The following is a 19,782-nucleotide window of genomic DNA, read 5'->3' on the forward strand; positions in this document are numbered from 1 at the left end:
TAGCTAGGTAAGAGAGGCGGGCGGTGATGGAAGTGGAGCAAGGAGTTTGGATTTGCATGTGCAAGAAAGCCAAAAGACAATGCTATGACTGTTTTTTTTCCCTGACTATCGGACACATGAAGGCTCAAACCTAGATTTTGAATACTAGGATAGTTTCACGCAATAAACACACTCACCTCTAATTTATGTTATATTATAAACTCCCCCAAGAATATAATTAACTTTCCTGTTTGTTTCTACTCTTCGAAATTGTCAATTTTCCTATGAAGTTCAAATAGTATTTTTTTTCTATCTACCATATTTTTAGGTAAATATGAGGGGAAGATGTTCTTATCCATCTAAAATTTCCCTTTAGGCAGGCTCAGCTTTACATAGATATAGTCAATTTAAGTATAGTTCACAATAATTTGTTATTATAACGGTATATATTTGTAATTGTTCAATTAGTATTTGACACACATGTATGTTTCTGCTGACACGTGTCTAATATGTGTCGAACTGTGTTGATATATGACACGTGTCTAAACTAAAGTTTATGGAGTTTATATATATATATATATATAATAATTGACAATAAAATTAACAAGGTACATAAGTAAATAGTGAAACTTAATCAGATTTTTATATAATGTTTAAATGTTGCCGTGAAAGTTAGTGAAAAGGGTTCAGGATATGTCCCTCAATGTGTCCAGTGGAGGATCGAACGCTCAACGTCACGAGAATCAGCAAACTCTGATGAGGCTCCTAGTGCCAAAAACTTTAACGATAATATATTGTTTTTTTATAATATTATGTTTCAAACAATTTGAAACTATAACTCATAAAGATTGAGCTATCATATCATATATCATATTTTTAAGATAATCAAGAGGGAGAGAATCTATTATTTTGATAAATTTTATGTGATTGAGTTATCCCATCATCAAATTTCTTTTGATTTCTACGATAGGGGAGAGAAAAAAAAAAGTTTAAAGTTCAAGTTCAAGCTTTACTAAACCTAGATTTTAGAACTTTGATTAAATCAGAAAATTGTGTTTTTTTCTATTTAGAGAAAAAGCGAATGTGCCTCTCAAATGCAATCATTATAATAGAACAGGTCTTTTAGAGAGGGCATGGACGGATTTTAAAATTTCTACAAGATTAATATAATAATGTACGAAAATAATGCCTAAATTTAGCCCTCCAACTTTTAATATATATTATATGTTTATTAGTTAGACTTCATTTTTTTTTAAATTCAACTATATCTTAATTAAAGATCTTTAATTATGTTTTCATTTACTTCCTATATCATCTTATAATTTTTATAATATTTTTTATTTTTTTAAAAAATAGTTTATGTTTTCATTTGTTAATCGTATTAACCGTACATGATATGTGATATGCATGAATACTCTAAAAAATTATATTATCTTATTAACAAATGCACTTATTATAAATAATCATTAAGTTAAAAATTAAACTATCTTATCAACATACAAACAACTATATATGATTAAGCTATATCTAAAACTTTTGGGTTAAATTAAAAGTTTTTAAACTTTCAAATTTCGATTATTCTTATATTTTAAAAAGTTATAATAAATTACTCAACCTTGAATTTTGTGTTTCATTTTATGATTCACTTTGTTAATTGGAGTCCGACTTTTCACTGGGTTATATGTCAAGTATAGCTGAATTATGTTCGCTTTGACCTCAGAAATTTGATTGAACAGAAATGGGATTATTAACACAAATTGATATGATCAGGAATATAAACTTGTGTTTGAGCATGAAGAAATCTTTACATAAAACTGATGAACACAAATTTAAAGCATTTTTGTTTACTGTAACAGCTCGCGTATCCAACCGATATGCGGCAGATCGGAATCCGATACCTCCCACCCGAAGTTTCGGTCATTTTTCCGTTCTCTGATCTCTCTCACCGTAAGCCCTTTCAGACCGTTCACAATATTCGAAACGTCGTCGTTCTTACTCTCCAACGGAGCTTCAACGGCAACCACCGGCACACGTGTTCGGTGAGCATTGAAATGAAACTTTTGTTTCGTCTCTGACCGGAGCTGCTCCGGCGTGTGTGCAAAGAAACAAACTTTCCGTTGGCAAAACCGGCCGGCATTGCAAGCGCGGGTCCGGTACCGGGCCGGGTGGAGCCAGTACTCGAACACACCGTGAGCATACTCGCAGAAGTCACCTCTAGGGCAGTTGCCGTTACGGAACGCCGGGCAGGCCACGGCGGAGTAGTTGAACCGCCGTAGGTCGCGGCGTTGAGCCTTCTCGCCGCGGTGGGCGTACGGACACTCGGTCCAGTCGTGGCTGCGCGTCCTCGGACACCGTTGGATCTTGTACGCGAACATCCGAAACTCGTCGGAGCCGAACACCGCCGCCGCGTCTTCCACTTGCTCCATCAGCTGGTGGCAGCCGGAAAAATCATGGTCGAAAACGGCATTATTTATGCCGGGAAAAAACCCTTGAAACATCATTAAATTTAAAAAAAAAACGACAAAACAAAATTATAATAATAACAACGATTTTTATCCGAACATGTTCTTTTCACTCGGACAAAGAATCAAAACCTCTCCGATCTAAAACATTTAAATAAGACCATGTTACACATTCACCTGCAAGAAAAACAAAAATATGAAAATATTAAAGATCAAGAAGAACAAAAAAAAAAAACAAAACTTTGGCCAATTTTGATGGTAATTAAAGAAACTAGAATGTGGGTTTTATTTATTTTGTGGAGAAAGTGTAGAACATGTAATACCTGAGTGAGATTATGGGTCGAGGAAGTGGAAGAAGAAGATCAAGAAGAATCTTGAAATCAAAAGCAGGAAGAGAAATTAGAGAGAGAAAGGCCATTGTTGGGAAATTAAAGAAGAAGAAGCTTATAAGGGTGAGGTAATTTAAATTAGAGCTGAGAGCACAGAAGAAGAAGTTGGATGGGAGAGGGTTCATTTATAGAAGAATTGGAAGAAAAATGAGAGGTAAATTTTGAAGGCTTTATTTCTTCTTGGGGTTAATTTTGAGTTAAAAAGTAACTAGAGTGGAGAGTTAATTTGGAGTTCCAACGGTAACGGCTGGGTGTGGGTTGTGGCCATTGGAGGGGCTTAAGGACACTTGCCACATTATGAAGCCACTTGTTGGCTCTTCATGAGAACATTGTAGCCATGTGTTCATGTCAAATTGTGGTCGTCTTCTTCCTTTTTTTCCAAGAAGTGAACACATTTGTGCCCAAAAACCTTAAATCCAACCAACTTTTACATACGAATATTTGGGTTTTTGTATTTAATATATCCTTATTAAAACTTTTAAAAATATCATTTAGGTGTAAAAAATTTAGGTATAGTTCATCCATAAATGACATATATTTATTCTCCCTTAAGTTTGAAGCTGGGTTCAAATCCTCATATCTCATATTTATTGTACTAATTATATATATATATATATCATATTGATGTAGCTATACATGCTCAATCAAAGAAATAAATGAATTTTTAAACGTTAACAAAAATATAAGGTAGGTTTAATAATAATCATGTTGTTTTGCATTTTACCTTCTTTTTTTAAGAAATTTCAATAATAAGAATATATATAATTACATTTGAAAATTGTTTCTTGTTATAACAGAAATGTGCACTACTGCAATTGAGATTTTCTCAGACAAAAAAAGATTTCTACGCAATAGTGGAAACGTTTTTTGAAAATTAGAAACGAGCAACGGTTTCCAAACACTTACGTTTCTAAAAAATTGGAAATGAGAAATGAGAAATAAGAATCTAAAATCTTATCAAACGAGCCCTAAAATAATACAAACACGTCAATTTTTTTAATATATTATATTGTATGAAAAAATAGGGAGAACTTTTGGCTAGACCAAACCTTAACCAAGGTGGTTTGTCTTCTTTTTTATTTTTTTCCCTTATTTTTCCTTTTCCTCTCTCCTTTGAGTATAAAAAAAGGTTATGTGGATATGGGCATTGAATGGTTAATGCACAAAAAGGATATATGTAAATTAAAAGATTCAACGTTAAAGCTAATTGTATAATGTTTCCTACCCAAACTTTATTGAAAAGTGTCCTCTAAATAAGGCAAGCGTTTCTTTTATTGTTTTGGTAATCAAAAGAATTACAAAAGAGATATAATGACAAAACCTATTCAAAAAAATTCAAGGAAAAAAAAAACCCCTCGAGAACATGCATGTGTAGCGGCGAATCGTCGAAGAAAATCGTCAAATGGGATTTTCTTTCTTCTTCTTTTTTTTTTGGATTCTTAGGTTAAAATCTTTATAGATGTTTATGTGAACTGATGGGGTGAATAGAAAAAAGAAATAACAAAGAACGAGAGAAATAATAGATTGATCTCACTATTTATAACGGTAACTTACCGTTAATGAAAGACGACAAGGTAATTTATCGGGGGAAGTTAGCACGTGCACGAAATGTGATTACTATCTTCGGCCAACTTTTTTCCTATAAGAGAGTTAGGATATCGACATACGAGTCAGGTATGCGGAAGATATGTCGCGACAATATAAGGATCAAAATAGGAAAAGATATTAAATGACGATATATTAATTAAAGGAAAATCATCTTTTACACACTAGTGAAAAGTTGCCGCTTGGCAATCTTGATCGTTGGGAAATTAACTTTCTATGTTCGTTATATTTCGCGAGAGACCGTACCGTACGACGTTGACCTAAACATGAACATATCCAATTTTACATTTAGTTATATCTTTGAGTACTGTACATTGTTCTTTCCGGTTGTATCCAGAAGTATATTTTAATTGCTAAATATATGTTATACTCCATAATGTTGAGGGATTAACTTTTCAATTTAATCTTTATCTTTATATTTAAAAAGTTTTGATTAACTCTTAATGTTCCATTTCAACTATACTCTTCCTACTGTTGAATTTCTAAGCTAACAAAAATTTCAACTTTATAGGTGGTTTTTGTTGGAGGTGATTTATCGATCACTAAGTGTCAACATCTAAAATCAGTAAATAGTAAGATAAAAGAAAGGGGTTCATCGAAGAAGATTCAACGAAGTTAAGTTTCCTCAGCTCAGTGTCTCTCTTCTTCTGAGCTACCATACCTTCTACCCTTCGACTAACCTACGACGGGCATGAGCCAAAGTTAAAGAGTAACCCATGGAGCATAGATGGCAGACATGTTTCCTAACAAAACAGTTCGATCCTAGATTGTCGGAAGTCCTATCGGGAGCTCACCTCTATAAATAGAGTCACACCTCTCATAAAAGGTACGGAAATGTATTCTCTCTTAAATATAGATTAGACTGTATATTGACTACAGCGTCAGAGTGCTGACTCTATTTTGCAGGTCCTGAGTACTTCGGTGCGACCAGTTCGAGTTTCATCAACTTTACGATCAAACAATTTTATTCCTCTTTTAAATTTCTACTAACTCATCAAATATCATATCATATAAGTTTATCGTCAACCAATTCTAAATTGAAGCTGACTATCTAAGTCTAGAGATGGGCAAAATGACGAGATATATAAAACGAAAGTCGAAAAATTGAGAACATTAACACGTCAAAATGAGCAATAGATTGAAGTGATAGTTGAAAAACATGCATACCCACACGTAGGGATCTGAAAACCAAAAAGAAAACTGAATCAGTTTTATACAAATCTGTGAGCGTTTCCTTCTTTAACACAACATGACAAACCAACCACAAGATTGTCGTCAGCTTCTTACGAACTTTATTTTATCCCAATTATTTTTAAATACTTTTTTGGTTCAAGGAAGAAAAAATAGTAGGTAAACTTAATTTCCAAAACTGATAAAATCCAAGTTAAATTACATTTTAATCCTCCAACAATCAAAGATTCTACATTGAAAAGATAAGAGACCGGACTAAAGTTTATAATATAAATTGATTTTAAGATGAAATTTCTAATATAAATTTTGAGTTTTTGATCCAACCAATGTTAAAATTAAGGTTTTGAATGTCGATGTCAATGAAAATATCGATAAAATATCAATATCGATAGATTTTTCTAGAAAATGTATTTAAATTAACAAATAAGTATTTCAACTTTTCTAAATAAGTTAAAATAATTAATGTTAATATCATGTCCGTGTTAGTGATATTTTTCATATTTTATCAATTTTTTTTACAATATTATGAAAATGTTGATTTAACTCTGGTATTGACGTCGAACCCATAGACACATAAAAATATTGAAAATATTGATGAAAATCTACGTGTCGACAAATATTTAATATCCTCGTTGAAATTTATACTAAAATAAAACAAAAATTAAAGTTCAAGAACCACCCAGGTCCCAGATGCTAAACTGATCTGAACACTCGCGGATATTAAAAGAAAAAATTCCACACAAATTGAAGTCAACCGTAGCCAAATTACCAGAAGTCTATTTGGTTTTAAGTTTTGTGAAACTGACCGAATTAAGCTGGTTCGATCGGTTTGGTCAATTTATTCGAGTTCGTCGGTTTGGCTTATAACCCTAAAGTAAATAGCAATCTCTCCCATATAAACGACAATGGAATTTCTTGGATTTGTTCACGATTGCTTGCAGTGCAGCCGATAAATCTCAACATACCAAGACATAAAAATGCACCGAAACTTGGGTCATGAAATCAAATTTTTTGTATTCAAATTCCTTTCTTTGGGAGTTCCCAAATAAAAATTATACAGCATCTCAACATTTTATCAAAAAGAAATAATAATAATAAGTAAAGGGGCAAAACGGTCACTGTAGCGTAGAAATACGACACATAGGATAAATGCAGTGAACAAATTAGAGAGAGCTTTTACCTCTTTCACAATAATCTTCACTTTCAGAATGAGAATGAATAAATTTGGTTCTCTCAGCTTTTAGGATCTGAAGCTTCGGCGCGTATTCTTTCAAGAATAATGTTACACGTGTTCATGGTGTGCGCATCAAGAAGACCATGGTTCCACAACTTAATCATAAACAATCTCCAACACCTGCCAAAACCCACAAAAATATGTTCAAACATAACATTACCACTCCGACGTAAACGGTTGTCGGTATAGAGTTTACATGAAAACAAGATTTACATAGTTCAAACTATTATATAAGAAACTACGCTTTCATTGAGACAAATGAAAATAGGTACTAGGAGTACAAAGAGGGCCTACAAAAAGACAGCCCTGAAGAAGGAAGCTCCTAAAGAAAAGAGTTCTAATCTAAAAAAATGAATCCTAACGGATAATTACAAAAAGCCTTAGAAACCGAGCCCCATGACGAAGTATTAAATCTAATGAGCTCCCATACATAGTCCACAGACTTCACCACTCTCCTAAACAGTAAGATTCATAATTGTTATTTGTATTCTTAGAGGACTTGGCAGTTTTGAACCAGAAAGAGATGAGAAACTACCATAGTAAAGGTGGAGTTCTGACGAGGTTTGGTCCATGTAATTGTGAAAAAGCCTCACAAGCCCAGGGAATATGGCCATCTGCCAGAACCCTATGAACAGATAACAAAACCATGTTTAGAGAACAATATGTTTGAACATTAGTCATTAATCTCCATACTATTTACCCACATACATTCTTGATCTACACTGTCAATCTTACATGTACTGAATAAAAACATGCAGAAGTAAGCGTCTGTTTCATAACTATTTTATTTTGGGTTTTCTGTTTTTTGAACAAATTGTTATCAAATTGGACCTAAAAATGTATGTGTGCGGTGTGTGCAGGTTTCCTACCAAATTTTAATGTGGATTTGAACCTTATTTTTCATCCAGGTGCTGGATCAAGATACAGACATACTAATAGTAAAAGACAAGAAAGAGCGATCGCCAATTACCGTTGCTTTCTGACAAATGAGTTCCACATATGCATCATTTGCTTCTCATCCTTGGTTACATCGACGAAATCATCAAGCATCTACATCAATGCAAAATCCGTTAATGTTTTTTGTTATTATCACCCAATGACTAGGACATGGAATTGAGAACCTTTCTCTAGTCTCTCCACAAATGAGAAAGAAAGCAAAGGTGGTCTGATGAAAATTATACCATATTTAACTTCCAATATCAAGAAAAATGACAACAGACGGTCCTATGGAAGTGAAAACAAGAACACAAGGGACTACAAAAAATGCACACTGTCACCCTTACTCTTTCGCCCTCACACGCCCTTCGAAACTCCCTCCGTTAATGGTCACAAACCTCAAGAGAGAGAAACGAAAGCAATAGAAAAGGACCTCGTGGGAGAGAACCACATCATTACCATCATTACAAGGCTACAAGCCCCTATTAGTTATATCAGGTGTTATCAAAACTTCAAACCTTACCCTCCTATCCTCAAGGTCTGCAACATCGTCATCAACTTCATCTTCACTATCTCGGTCTGATAACACTTGTTCCAATGCCATTGGCTTCAAGTACATCATCAAATATTGAAAAAGAAATAATTAAACCAATAAAAATCTGAAATGTATCGAAGTTTAGAAAAAAAATCTGGTATGTATCATTAAAACAGATAACTGCACGAGTCTAATATGCACCATGAAAATTTTACCAATAAAAGATAAGATCAAAAAGAAATTTACCTGAGCTCTGTGAGAATGAAAGAACTGTCTCTTCCTTAAGAGGGTACAGCTAAAAGACAATGAAAAATGAGACAAAAATCAGGTTCAAGTTCATGTATTCTAGCAACAGAATCAACATTAAAAATAAAATAAGTCATTTAAAAGTAGTCGTTATAAACAGAAATATAATAAACTCCAATCAACTACAGCTCCATGCGATGACAAGCTCTTAGTAGGCATCAGAAAATGATGTAAGAGAGTGAATGATTGCACAAGTATAACTCAATGTCGAGTAAAAAACAAACTAAAAAGGAAAAAGAAAAAAAAAAAAAATCAAGTACCATAATTTAAGAGACATTCAAGTAGCTGTACTCAACAATCAAGAGCCATTACACTTCACATTCTTGTTTCCAGCAAGTACCTCCACAGGAGACAACTTCTTTCTAGTCCTAAGTTCCAAATGCATTCATCCAAAAGATTTTCCTTTTCCATTTTAAATACGACACCACAAAGCAACTCATTTTCCCTCTGGCCAAATTCCAACTTAGTAAACACCCGTGAACAATTGAAACTCCAAAGAAAGTAGTTCCAACAGTATCTTCTCTGAGGGCAATGGAAATGCAAATAGTTTCATCCAATACTATGCAGGCAGGTATATCCCAGAAGAGGAGTTGAAGGCTACTGGCTACATTGGCTGCGTTTGATTATCAAACCAAGTGTTGAGGTACTCCATTCCAACTAGAGAACCTCCATCTTGGTAAGAAATAAGCATTGCTTTCTCCTTTTCCAGACAATGAAAAAGAATATTGTCGCATTGTAGTATGGTGCAAAGAAAATGGGAAGGAAAATGATCATCACTTCCTCCTATGCCTCTTTCCAAATGCTAGGTGCAGGTACAAGATGCTCAACACGTACAGCTTCTCTAGGTGTTCACCTCGATGTTTCTCTAGTTTTAGGCATCAGCCTTTCCACCGAAGACTACTAAGTGGGATAGTAGACATTATTATAGAATATAGCAGAAAAGATGGAAATTTTTTTAATGGAAAAACTAAGTTAAGGATTTATCCTGCTACTTTTTCTCTAGCCACTAATGGAGTTTTTTAGACAGGATTTCTTTCATTTAATCATTGAAATGAAAAGAATTTTCAATACACAGATTAAGAACTTAGATCTACTATAAAATAAGTAAATTTCAAGCAATCTTAAAAGGTTGAGCTCAAGGGCAGTGACTACTTTGAGCATTTAAATTATCTCTCATCTCTACCTCATGTACAGGCTCGCAATTTACTTAGAATAAATATGAACACATCATAAATTTTGGTATGCAATGAGAGGAAAGTAATGATGCATATAAATGAACTCGACATTTTTGTTCTACTACCATGGTAGATTACTATAGATTGTGAAAGCCTCATATATAGTCAAGAACACTTCCAAGTTTCCTACATTCACCGACTTCAACAACTAAGCACCATACTACGACCCCAGTGTTTGGTAATAAAAAACACCAAAGAAATTAGCATAGGATCTCACTTCCATTGCCACTACAGTTTAACCTCCCTCCCCAAGACCATGTGGTTGAATCCAAGGCCTTCATCAAGTAACTCCTTGGTTAAGCAGGATTTCGACTCAAGTGCAACAGCTACATTAGAAGCAATTATCTTTGGCCCCATATCGTTTTCAAAAAGAAGTAATTATCTTCGATAATATCATCATAATAGGAACTTAACATGATTCAAAATAAATCTCAATAGCATACGCATTAAACACAAAATACTCAGTGATGGAAAGAGACATGTTTAACATACTGTCTTGGGTCTGCCCGTTCAATCGATAATTTTCTTGTCTTGGCAAATTGAAGCACAGTTGACGCAATATTGTGCCCTGATATTGATTGTACGCAATCAGGATCATTGGATGAATGGAGAGTGGTACTTAATAAACCTGCAATATTAAGGCTAGATGTAATGTAATCTAGAAACTTCAGAAAATCAGTGAGCATTCAGTGGTGACATTCGCACCTGATATTTGAGCCTTTTCACCTTTGCTAGATTGAGCATCTGAAACAAGAAGGTGGTTGCTCAATAATGATATCTGTACAAGAAGGAACTATATAAAATCAAGTGCCACTTGCCAGAGGCAGCCAAGCAAAAACTCACTCCAAAGCCCTTTTTTTCAATATCATTGACATCTAAGTAACACGATAATGTTTCAGACTTGATACAGAGAATTGTCCAGGGGTATTAATAGAAAAATAAATTTCGAAGAGAGTTTCAAATAATAATATGTCCAACAGTTTCTGCCAAGAGAACATTTATTTAGGGTGTACTTACAATGTTTATGTCAAACCTAAAAGAACAATTGATACAAAAGTCAAGGCTCGAGACGTTTCGAGAGCTCAAAAATACATGTAAAAACGGCATTTTTTGAAATTAGTTTCTAATCATAGGAAGCTAAGACCATCTATTCGCAACCCGTGATTTTGCAAACCGATTCTGGAGGTTTATTATCAAAGCTTTTAAGGTACAGGTTCCTTCGGCGGCAGGAAAGGAAGTTGACTTCGTTGACCTGGATTGACCTAGATTGAAGCAAAGACGCAATACACACGGAGGTGGGAACTAAAGTATTCTATATATACATCAAGACCGACCTACTTCTAAAAGAACGGGGTGCTTGCTGGCACCAAAGCCCTTCATTATTGTTAGGTTGTTAGGTTAATGGGGCGGAGGGCGCACAAGCCCTTCTCTGCTCCTTTCCTGAGCGTTTCACACTAAGCTCTTTGATCATGCATTGCACCTTTCTAGGCTTCGCTTTATATACTCATCGTCATCCCGCCGCTCCTACCAATGATTTGCTTAGTTATGAGCAAAAAAGGGTTCTAAAAAGAAAATAATCCACCCTTTCAATAAGAGAGACTTTACCGATCGAAATATTCGCATGCGAGAGAGATCCCAATTCCGTGTATCCGGTTAACAAAATTTCCCACAAAATAGGTTAGAAGTAGTGAGCCACAAAACTTTAGCAGTCCTTCTCTATCAGGCGTCAAAACAAACCCATCAACAAAGGCTACCTAATTACCCCTTTCAAAATGAACCCATCAAACTCTCAAAGTCAAGTCTAAAATGACCTTATCAGTGTCAGCTTCCCGTGAAAGAGGGCTAGAGGAGCAGTCTCCGGGGAGAGAATAGTCCTCGAGAATAGCCCATGTGAAAAAATCAAGCCATTGTTATAAGCATTTGTGCATCTAATCCTCATTGAAAAAAACCTTTTTTCTTGGCTTTATGATAGTGTTTCAGAGTCAGCTTTCTGCATAACACGATTTCATCTCGGTCAACTTTGGAAAGACTAGGTTCCACATTCACAGATGAGAGATTTGAAGTTAAACTTTTTTTTGGGTAGGGTGGGCCATTGAACTTGAAAAATGGCCTTATTAGGGTGGACAAGATTTAAAGAGCAACTAACCAACAAACAGAGAGTTAAGAGGATTGTATACTTCACCCCAGAAAAGTCCTCTCTTGATGACAATTGTGTGGTCCCAGCTAAAATCTTACGTATCAAGGTTTGAAGGGTTCGAGGGTGTGGTGTGGCCAAATCATAGACAAGCCAAAGCACCCTCAATAGATACATAACATAGCCAAGCCAAACTTTAAAAAATGACTATGATAGCTCCAAAACAGTGCCCAAAAAAATTACAACCCCACACCCTATCCAAAAATAAGTAGTACCCAGAATAAAACCCAAAAAATCTTTATAAGAATTACAAAAAAAATATCATGAAGGAGAATAAATAATTAACAAGCACATACCATCTGCCTTGTCTGAGTATTCAGACTCTACAACAAAGGGATGTACATGTTTTGCACTTCGAACCACATTCTTAACTTTTCTGCGTCTGAGGGGCCTTGAGCTGAAAACAGATGTTAAGAGTTAAAAGTTTCCCATTAACATCAAGGAGTTGAGCAGCATAACTTGAATGATATCTGAAATTTCTCCGAGTTCACATTACTTACCAGAAGAAGAATGTCTGCTGCTTTGGATCAATACCATCTGCGATGATCTGATAAACCAACTCATGTCATTGCCAAACCAACACCCAAAAAACTGGACCTCATAAAAATTCTAAAGCACCTTTTTCACACAGTAGATTACTTTTTAACCTGAAACACTGCCTCATGTAAAAAAGGTGTTCTGTGTGTTTTTCCAACTATAAAATACAACTTGGTGTACTTAATCAGCTTTAGTTACGCACTTACGCTTGCCTCAACTAAATAGTAGTTTTTAACAAGAGACAACAAATACACATGCTTGCACCATAGTTTAACTTTAGCTTTTCAAATTATATTAAAAATTGATGGTAAATAGACTTCCCATAAGGTAAAGTTTAAATAATTAGAGAAGATCCTGGAATAATAAATGGTATATTTAAGAACTAACGTGAGCATGGTGGTAACAGAAGTACCATAAAACTCCATGTGAAATCTTCCCTACCTCAGAACGCCAAACATCAGTCTTAGTGGAAACATTTACAGCTTGATATTCTTCAGTTACCTACCAAAACTAATTAAGATCAATGTTTATTCAACAACAGATATATGATCAAGAAAAATTATTTGATCTTCAAAAAAATTACTGACCCAAAATTCAAAGTTGAAGAGATCGTGTAATGATAACAAGTGACATCTCAAGCCCTGTAAAAGAGATAGGATAGTTTTTAACACTGAACCACATAATTCTGCCATGTATAGCCTTGCTTCCAAAGCAAGACATGAATAAAGGAAAAAAAATGAGGGAAAATGACCTTAAAACTTGCACATTTAACCAAGCAAAATGGGCAGGAGAAGTCTTCAGTTACTGCAAGTAAAAATTCAACATGAACATATCAGTGAGTCAAGAACGAGCAGCATAAACATAGGATAGTAAGAAATCAGGTGGTGACAGACAGGGAAGGAAGAGTATTTCAGTGAGAAATAGCATCAAAATTTAAAGGGTAATGTAAATACTAAAATTTTTCCAAAGAAGAAACTTAAGTCTTGTATTAATGGGAGGAAAATCACAAGAAAAAGCAGAACAATGTAAGTCCCCACCATGAGTGATAAAAGAAGTTTCAAGAGAATTCAACCCAAAAAAAAAAACTGAGAGAAGAAAACAAAATTTACAACGCCCAATGCAACTGAAAAGTAATTCAAAACTAGTCATCTTGATAAGGAAGATGCAAATTCAGTAAATACCTGATAATTGGAGGGAGAAAAGAAAAGGACAAATGAGACAATTTTAAGCAAGAGAAATACAACACCTTCAGTTTTTTGCAATCTATTGTTGTAGTACCTATAATTGAAAATAACGTTTCCTGCCCTCAACCTGAAACATATAGAACAAGAAAAAACTGTAACAACATTCTTGCATAAACATACAACCATTTTAAATTATGCTTCAGCATGAAGCAAATAAATGATCTTTCCAACAAACATGGCCACTGTAAATTTTTTGCCAATAAATATTATGATAGCATCAACAATTTAATTGATTTCATATACAGATTTGTCTAAAGGCCTGTGAATTCAAATATCGACTAAATTACAATCATGTTCTGTAAAATAAAAAGCATATTACCGAATCATAAGAGACAGTGATGAGGAAGGTATTTCACTATACGTGTATGAATCATACGGAGATTTATCCCTGGCACCAAACTCTTCTGCAGAAATTGTGACCTGTACTTGCCGTCCTATATGCTTTTGAGACCCAGATATCGATACAGAAATAAAGAAAAGGAAAGACTAAGTTAAGTAAAGCTCTGGAAGAGTTAAAAATGAACTTGATAGCTCAAGTAAAATAAACTAAAATTGATTGTTAAAACGGACCATAGAATCAGAATTATATGGAATTTGAAATGCTACACACTTCTCTCCATCCGAGCAACTAGTCTGCAAGACATTAAATATAAACTAAAGAACCTGGCCAGATGGTGAATGAGAAATTCAAAGTTATCACTAACAAAATATAAATAAGCAGTAACTAATGACATCAGCATAGATTATAGTGAGGAAACCGAAGCATTTGATCAAACCTTCAGGACACAAGAACGCATATCAACAGTTGACATTATCTCAGCCCTCTGTCCAAGACCAAAATTTGAAGAATTCTGCCACGAAATGTAAAGTGATTCCAATGGTATCTTGCCCCATAAGCAGTGACCTACAAAAGCAATAGTAAGAACGTCAAACCCTAACAATTTAAAAAAAAAAAAAAAATAGCCCTTAAAAAGGTACAAAACCAACAAGGTTCTCAAGTATCCCTGGGGGCAAGGGTAGCATCCCATTTTTCTCGTACAATTTTTGTACAACTCATTACTAAATTACTTCAAACTTAGAGCCCAGTCAGAAGTCAAAATTTAACTCTATCCTCAAACAATGGATCATATTTTGACACACCACAAAATAAACATAGGGAATCATATTAGACAGACGAATCCTTAATGGAAGCAATTAAAGTATTTGCTCGGATGGAGCAAAAGGCATACCAGGAACAGATGCCATATATAGAGGCCCATCCACTGAATCGACTCCAGATAAAGTATTTGCAGATCCAACTGCAAAAAATAGCATGTAGACAAACCAAATATAAGATAGCTCATTGTATAAATTTGACCACAAGTAAAAATTAAATGGGAAGGCCTACCACAGCTAACAAATAATATAGCAAGTGACCCAGATTTTGCCTCCACAGCTAGCTTGTTAATTTCAGGGAGGATAAAATTAGCTATAACCTGAGAATTGCATTCCACTCTGCTGATGCCAGTTAAGAGACAAGCTCGACTAAATCGATATACACCAGAGAACTGTTGGTTCAAAAAAGGAATGACGAAAACTTATAATTAGATATCATAAGATGTAACAAATGGTACGATGCACATAATGCCTTAAAAGTGCATTTAAGATGCAGAATACCATCTAATACTAATCTCACTGGACAACTATCTGACCCTACTACATTTGGTTGCTTATGAAACACATAGGAAAACTAATTCCTAGATAGGTGGCCATCACGTGGTTTGAAATTATTCCCTCTAAATTTTTTTTGATTAACCTTAGCCCCAATGCAGAACACCACCTAATAATCAATATGCATCCAATAATCAATCAAACCAAGCTGAAAACTACAATAGGCATTCTCACCTCAGCAACTGCAACGTCAGATACTAATCTTCCCAAGATGACATACATAGGAAACAGGTTATGTGCCTGGCCACCCCCACTCAAAGTCCTGGAAATTGAAATTGTCATCTGGATCCTACAGATTCAAGAGCAAAACCAATTAACAGCACAAAATAAATTCAGGATTCAGAATCCAGCTATAGAAACCATCAGCATTAAAGAAAGAGAAAGAACAAAATTAACAAAAGAGAACTAGCAAGGATGGGGCATAGAGTTTCAAAGGGAAAGCAAGCACAACTATCTAACTGAGTGGAGCAAGAACCACTACGTACTAAAAATGAAATTTATTTAAGGTTCTTCGATGAAATTTATCTTAATCTCATGTTTCATAATATTCAATCTTTAGTAAGCTAAATTCTTTTTATATGTAGTGCACCTCATGGTGTAGGTTATTTTTGTTAGCAGTTGAATGATTTGGGTGGTTAGGCTGTAAACTGGCCATTAAGGCTACTTTGATAGGATTTAGCCGTTAAAGCTAAGTTAGTTGCTGGCAGTTAATATTTTTCAGAAAATAGCCGTTGGCCAGCAGTGTTAAATGGCCAGATTAGATGAAACTAATAAAAATACTATCCTCCCCTGTATTTCATGAATCAATTGAAAAAATAAATAAATAAGTAAACTCTCTCTTTGGTTTTACACCACCTCGCCTAACTATGGCACGTGCTCTTTTTTTTGTGCATAACATGTTTGGACTTAAAAGGGCTATTGTGCCCTAGTGTGCGCCCACTTAAAAAAGCATTGAATGTGGGTCCAACTCCTTTTCTTTACTTGCTCTTTTATTCTTTCCACATATAAATGAAGGGTCTCTTTGCTTATCCCAAAAAATATGAGTGACCATGAAAATAGTGAAAAAAACGTTCATGATATCCATAGGAACCAAGTGATATTAGCCTAACCATTTCTAACTCTGATATGAGTACTAATTCTTATGATGGTTGATATAGACATTTAAAAAAAAATAAACAAAGCTAAATTCAACTACCTTCTCTTGTGTTTTGTCTCTATTTTGTAGCTTAAACATCTTTGAAGAAACAATGGCTACATGTGAACAAAAAAAGGAAGGTCAGTACAAAATAGGCTGAAAAATGGAAGTATGACAATTGAAAAATATTTTCAATGAGAAATCTCATCTGGATAAATGAACATGACATCCATTGAACCATTGTTTAAAATAATCCAAACTTTCCACATTGTTCAAAAGTTGTTCTTATTAGCTACGCCTCACCATATTCATCAGGAATTGAAATACAATTGAAGAGGAAAAAAGAATAGCTGAGATATGTTACATTTCCAATAGCTCGGCGTTGAAGAATGTTATAGAGTTCTACAGGCTTGCAGTAAAGTGAAAGGCTCTCTTCTGCAGCAATTTCCTCTTCTTCAGACAGATGAACACGAGATTCTACACGGCACATCTGATCTGCACCTCTGGAACAGCTGGGATAGCAATAAAGATTACTAAAAGGCAATAGTGATAAGTCAATAGAACAACAACCAGATAAGAAGGTACACAGTCAAAAATCATGGAGGACTGCAAGATGCAATTTACACTTCTGTCTAAGGCATATAAACCTAGGCACTGGAGGTTCTTCTGCCAATCACTATACTCCCTGAAACAATAACTTACTACACTAGTTTTCCTATATGGGTTAGTGATTGTACGGTGCAAGGAACTATGAAGTCACAGGGTACATTTGGCTATAAGTTCTTGACTTTTACAGCTCATTCAAATTCCGAACAATTTAAAAAAACATCTCTCGGAGTGTATGATGTTTCCAAACAACCAAAGCTACAAACAAATCTTACTTCTTTTACATTTCATTAGAGAAGTTAAAGAAGAAATGACGTAAATAAATAGCACATACGAAGTCTCACGAGCCACGAGAGGTATGCCAGGCATTCTTCACCAGCAATTCCAGTTACAATCTCATAGCCACCATATACTTATCAGGCTTGACGGCCCAACACATGCCCTTTACACATCAGCTACAGAGAACTCTGCAACATTTCATACGAATACAAAGACAGAACCTCAACACTGGTTTAAAATATCACTACGCTATATATAAAACCCCATAGCTGTTTCGCCGTCAATTTCCATAAATTTGAGCTCAGATAAAGAGATGGGAGCTTCCTAAGGATAGCAGAATTAAATTTGGAGAAGCTTAACCAGTATAGAGTGTAGGAGCTTCAATCAAAGTCCGATGGGGAACCCAAATGACAATTAGAAATTACAGACGGGAAAGACCCAGTTCTCAAACAATTTTACAGCCAAAATGGAAATTACAGACGGAAAATTAAGCTGAATATGGAAATGGAGGCGCATAAATGGGTAGAACAAGTGGAAAATTTCGAAGTTTAACATCGATCAGGCTCCGTTGATAATAACATCTTAATTCTTACCTACACTAGCTCAGAGTTGTCGATGTTCTTCTTTTGTCGGTTCAAGCCGAGAGTGAGAGATTTGAGGATAAAATAGCGAAGACATATAAAAGATGATTTACAATTTACAAAGAAAAATAAAGTTAAATTAAATTAAAGACACTTACAGTATCGGGCAGCCGGTCAGGGCAAGGCCAAAGGTTGCTTTGCCCTTTATTTTACTTTTAATTGCAAAACGGCCCTCGTAATTCTCATTACACGCCAAACTACCCCAGTTCTTTTTCCAATTTTAAAAATGTTGATTAAATTACATTTTTAACCCCTATGCTACACCCTTAAATTAACAAACTTATTGCGGATTTATTATTTGATTAAAGTTTATCAAACATCTCTATTGTCATGTAAATGAGACATAATGTTGTACTAAAAATAATAATAGTAATTTTATCAAAAAATAAATAAATAATAATAATCATAATAGTAAAGAAGTCAATGAGAAATAACATGCCAAATTATTTGAGGTTATACTTGAGAGTGAGTCTCAAAAATTCAATTAACAAACATTAACTTTAGCTATTTTATAATTCCTGTAAAAATAAATGCATAATTAAAAATATTCAAAGGAATTTTTTGCTTTTTAACCAACACCATATTTGAAAAAAAAAATATATAAAAAAAAATTTAACAATGCGGTGTTTAAAATTCAAATACAACATTTTCAATAATATAATATTATAAATATATGGGTTCAAACTTCCGAACTATATGAAAAATTGTATTAATTTTTTTTATTAAAAATAATCTTAAAAAATAAATTTATAGAGATAACCCATCACTACTACTTTTTTTAGTACAATATGTACTGTGAGTTGGGGATCGAACATACTAATTGTCGATATATGTCAATTATTGTTGAATTATGTTAGTTTTTATTTTTTTCACCACCACTGTTACTTCATCCCATTAATCATGTTAATTAATAATATTAAAGGGTCGAAAAATTGCATGATATAATTTTAAATGTAATACGGCAATAAAGGTTTTTTTTTTCTAAGGAGATGGCAATGAAGGCTTACATGTTCTATATATCTATCAATATTGGAAATAACCAAATAAATAACTATAATGTACTATAGATCTCAAGCATTTTCTTACATATTTATATTAATTATTAATTATATTTGCTAATGGATGCAAGTAATCTATGCAATATTTACCCCTTTTATTTTTTAGAAATTATACAATTTATTAGAAAAAGCTTACATGTTCTTTTAAAATATTCCGTCTTAACATAATATGGTTATAAATGCTAGAATAAAAAGAGAATTTAGATGAAAACCATCCCCGTATCTAGATGAACCCACTTAACAATTTCGATAGGATTTCAATGCTAAATCGTTAACTTCCAACTCAATAAATAAATAAAATATTGACTGATATATGAAAGATAGGCATAAAAATATAAAAACAAAATTTATAAATATTAATAAACAACCTGGCTACCCAAAAAAATACCCACCATTTATATTTACTAATTTTATTCACGTTTTTTTCGACAATGGTAAATATAAAGTTATTCCTGTTACTTCATTCTACATGCATTCCATCCTCGATCTTTTAAATTTTTCAAATA

General features: G+C 34.1%; 2 protein-coding genes across 11 annotated transcripts; both read right to left on the bottom strand.

Annotated features, from left to right (window-relative positions):
• Positions 1-1,742: 1,742 nt before the first annotated feature.
• PEI1 (Zinc finger C-x8-C-x5-C-x3-H type family protein) lies at positions 1,743-2,946 on the bottom strand. Of its 2 annotated transcripts, none has more exons than XM_022285402.2 (2): positions 2,765-2,946; positions 1,743-2,408 (listed from the first exon to the last, which is right to left on the bottom strand). In XM_022285402.2, the coding sequence occupies exon 2, from the start codon at positions 2,403-2,405 to the stop codon at positions 1,824-1,826; it is 582 nt and encodes a 193-aa protein (XP_022141094.1). In that variant the 5' UTR covers positions 2,406-2,408; positions 2,765-2,946; the 3' UTR covers positions 1,743-1,823. The 2 variants fall into 2 exon arrangements, with proteins under 2 accessions (XP_022141094.1, XP_022141093.1); XM_022285401.2 differs by having other exon boundaries at positions 1,743-2,618; positions 2,765-2,945.
• A 3,669-nt stretch (positions 2,947-6,615) lies between these two features.
• Positions 6,616-18,322, bottom strand: EMF2 (VEFS-Box of polycomb protein). Of its 9 annotated transcripts, none has more exons than XM_088118694.1 (23): positions 18,171-18,321; positions 17,633-17,765; positions 17,057-17,195; positions 16,753-16,808; positions 15,732-15,846; positions 15,235-15,394; positions 15,077-15,145; positions 14,624-14,751; positions 14,418-14,480; positions 14,167-14,288; positions 13,850-13,914; positions 13,355-13,407; positions 13,191-13,244; positions 12,991-13,104; positions 12,567-12,613; positions 12,363-12,463; positions 10,578-10,616; positions 10,365-10,500; positions 8,578-8,626; positions 8,320-8,403; positions 7,831-7,910; positions 7,396-7,485; positions 6,616-6,980 (listed from the first exon to the last, which is right to left on the bottom strand). In XM_088118694.1, the coding sequence occupies exons 2-23, from the start codon at positions 17,665-17,667 to the stop codon at positions 6,860-6,862; spliced, it is 1,920 nt and encodes a 639-aa protein (XP_087974820.1). In that variant the 5' UTR covers positions 17,668-17,765; positions 18,171-18,321; the 3' UTR covers positions 6,616-6,859. The 9 variants fall into 9 exon arrangements, 7 of the variants coding, with proteins under 7 accessions (XP_087974820.1, XP_022140938.1, XP_087974823.1 ...); XM_022285246.2 differs by having other exon boundaries at positions 13,045-13,104; positions 17,057-17,204; XM_088118697.1 differs by having other exon boundaries at positions 10,365-10,440; positions 10,599-10,616; positions 17,057-17,204.
• Positions 18,323-19,782: the final 1,460 nt, after the last annotated feature.

This window comes from Momordica charantia, assembly GCF_013281855.1.
Source record: "Momordica charantia cultivar OHB3-1 chromosome 10 unlocalized genomic scaffold, Mcharantia_2.0 BLBB01000010.1, whole genome shotgun sequence".
NCBI classification, from domain to species: Eukaryota; Viridiplantae; Streptophyta; class Magnoliopsida; order Cucurbitales; family Cucurbitaceae; genus Momordica; species Momordica charantia.

What these genes read in the sequence shown, in the direction of transcription:
- PEI1 (XM_022285401.2), bottom strand. Translation starts at nt 2,480, where the DNA reads ATGATGTTTCAAGGGTTTTTTCCCGGCATAAATAATGCCGTTTTCGAC.
- EMF2 (XM_088118692.1), bottom strand. Translation starts at nt 17,667, where the DNA reads ATGCCTGGCATACCTCTCGTGGCTCGTGAGACTTC. An exon ending in CTCGTGGCTCGTGAGACTTC is followed by an intron (nt 17,205 to 17,632) that starts GTATGTGCTATT and finishes TTGCTATCCCAG; the next exon opens with CTGTTCCAGAGGTGCAGATC. An exon ending in AGAACTCCACCTTTACTATG is followed by an intron (nt 6,981 to 7,395) that starts GTAGTTTCTCAT and finishes GGGTTTTGGCAG; the next exon opens with GTGTTGGAGATTGTTTATGA.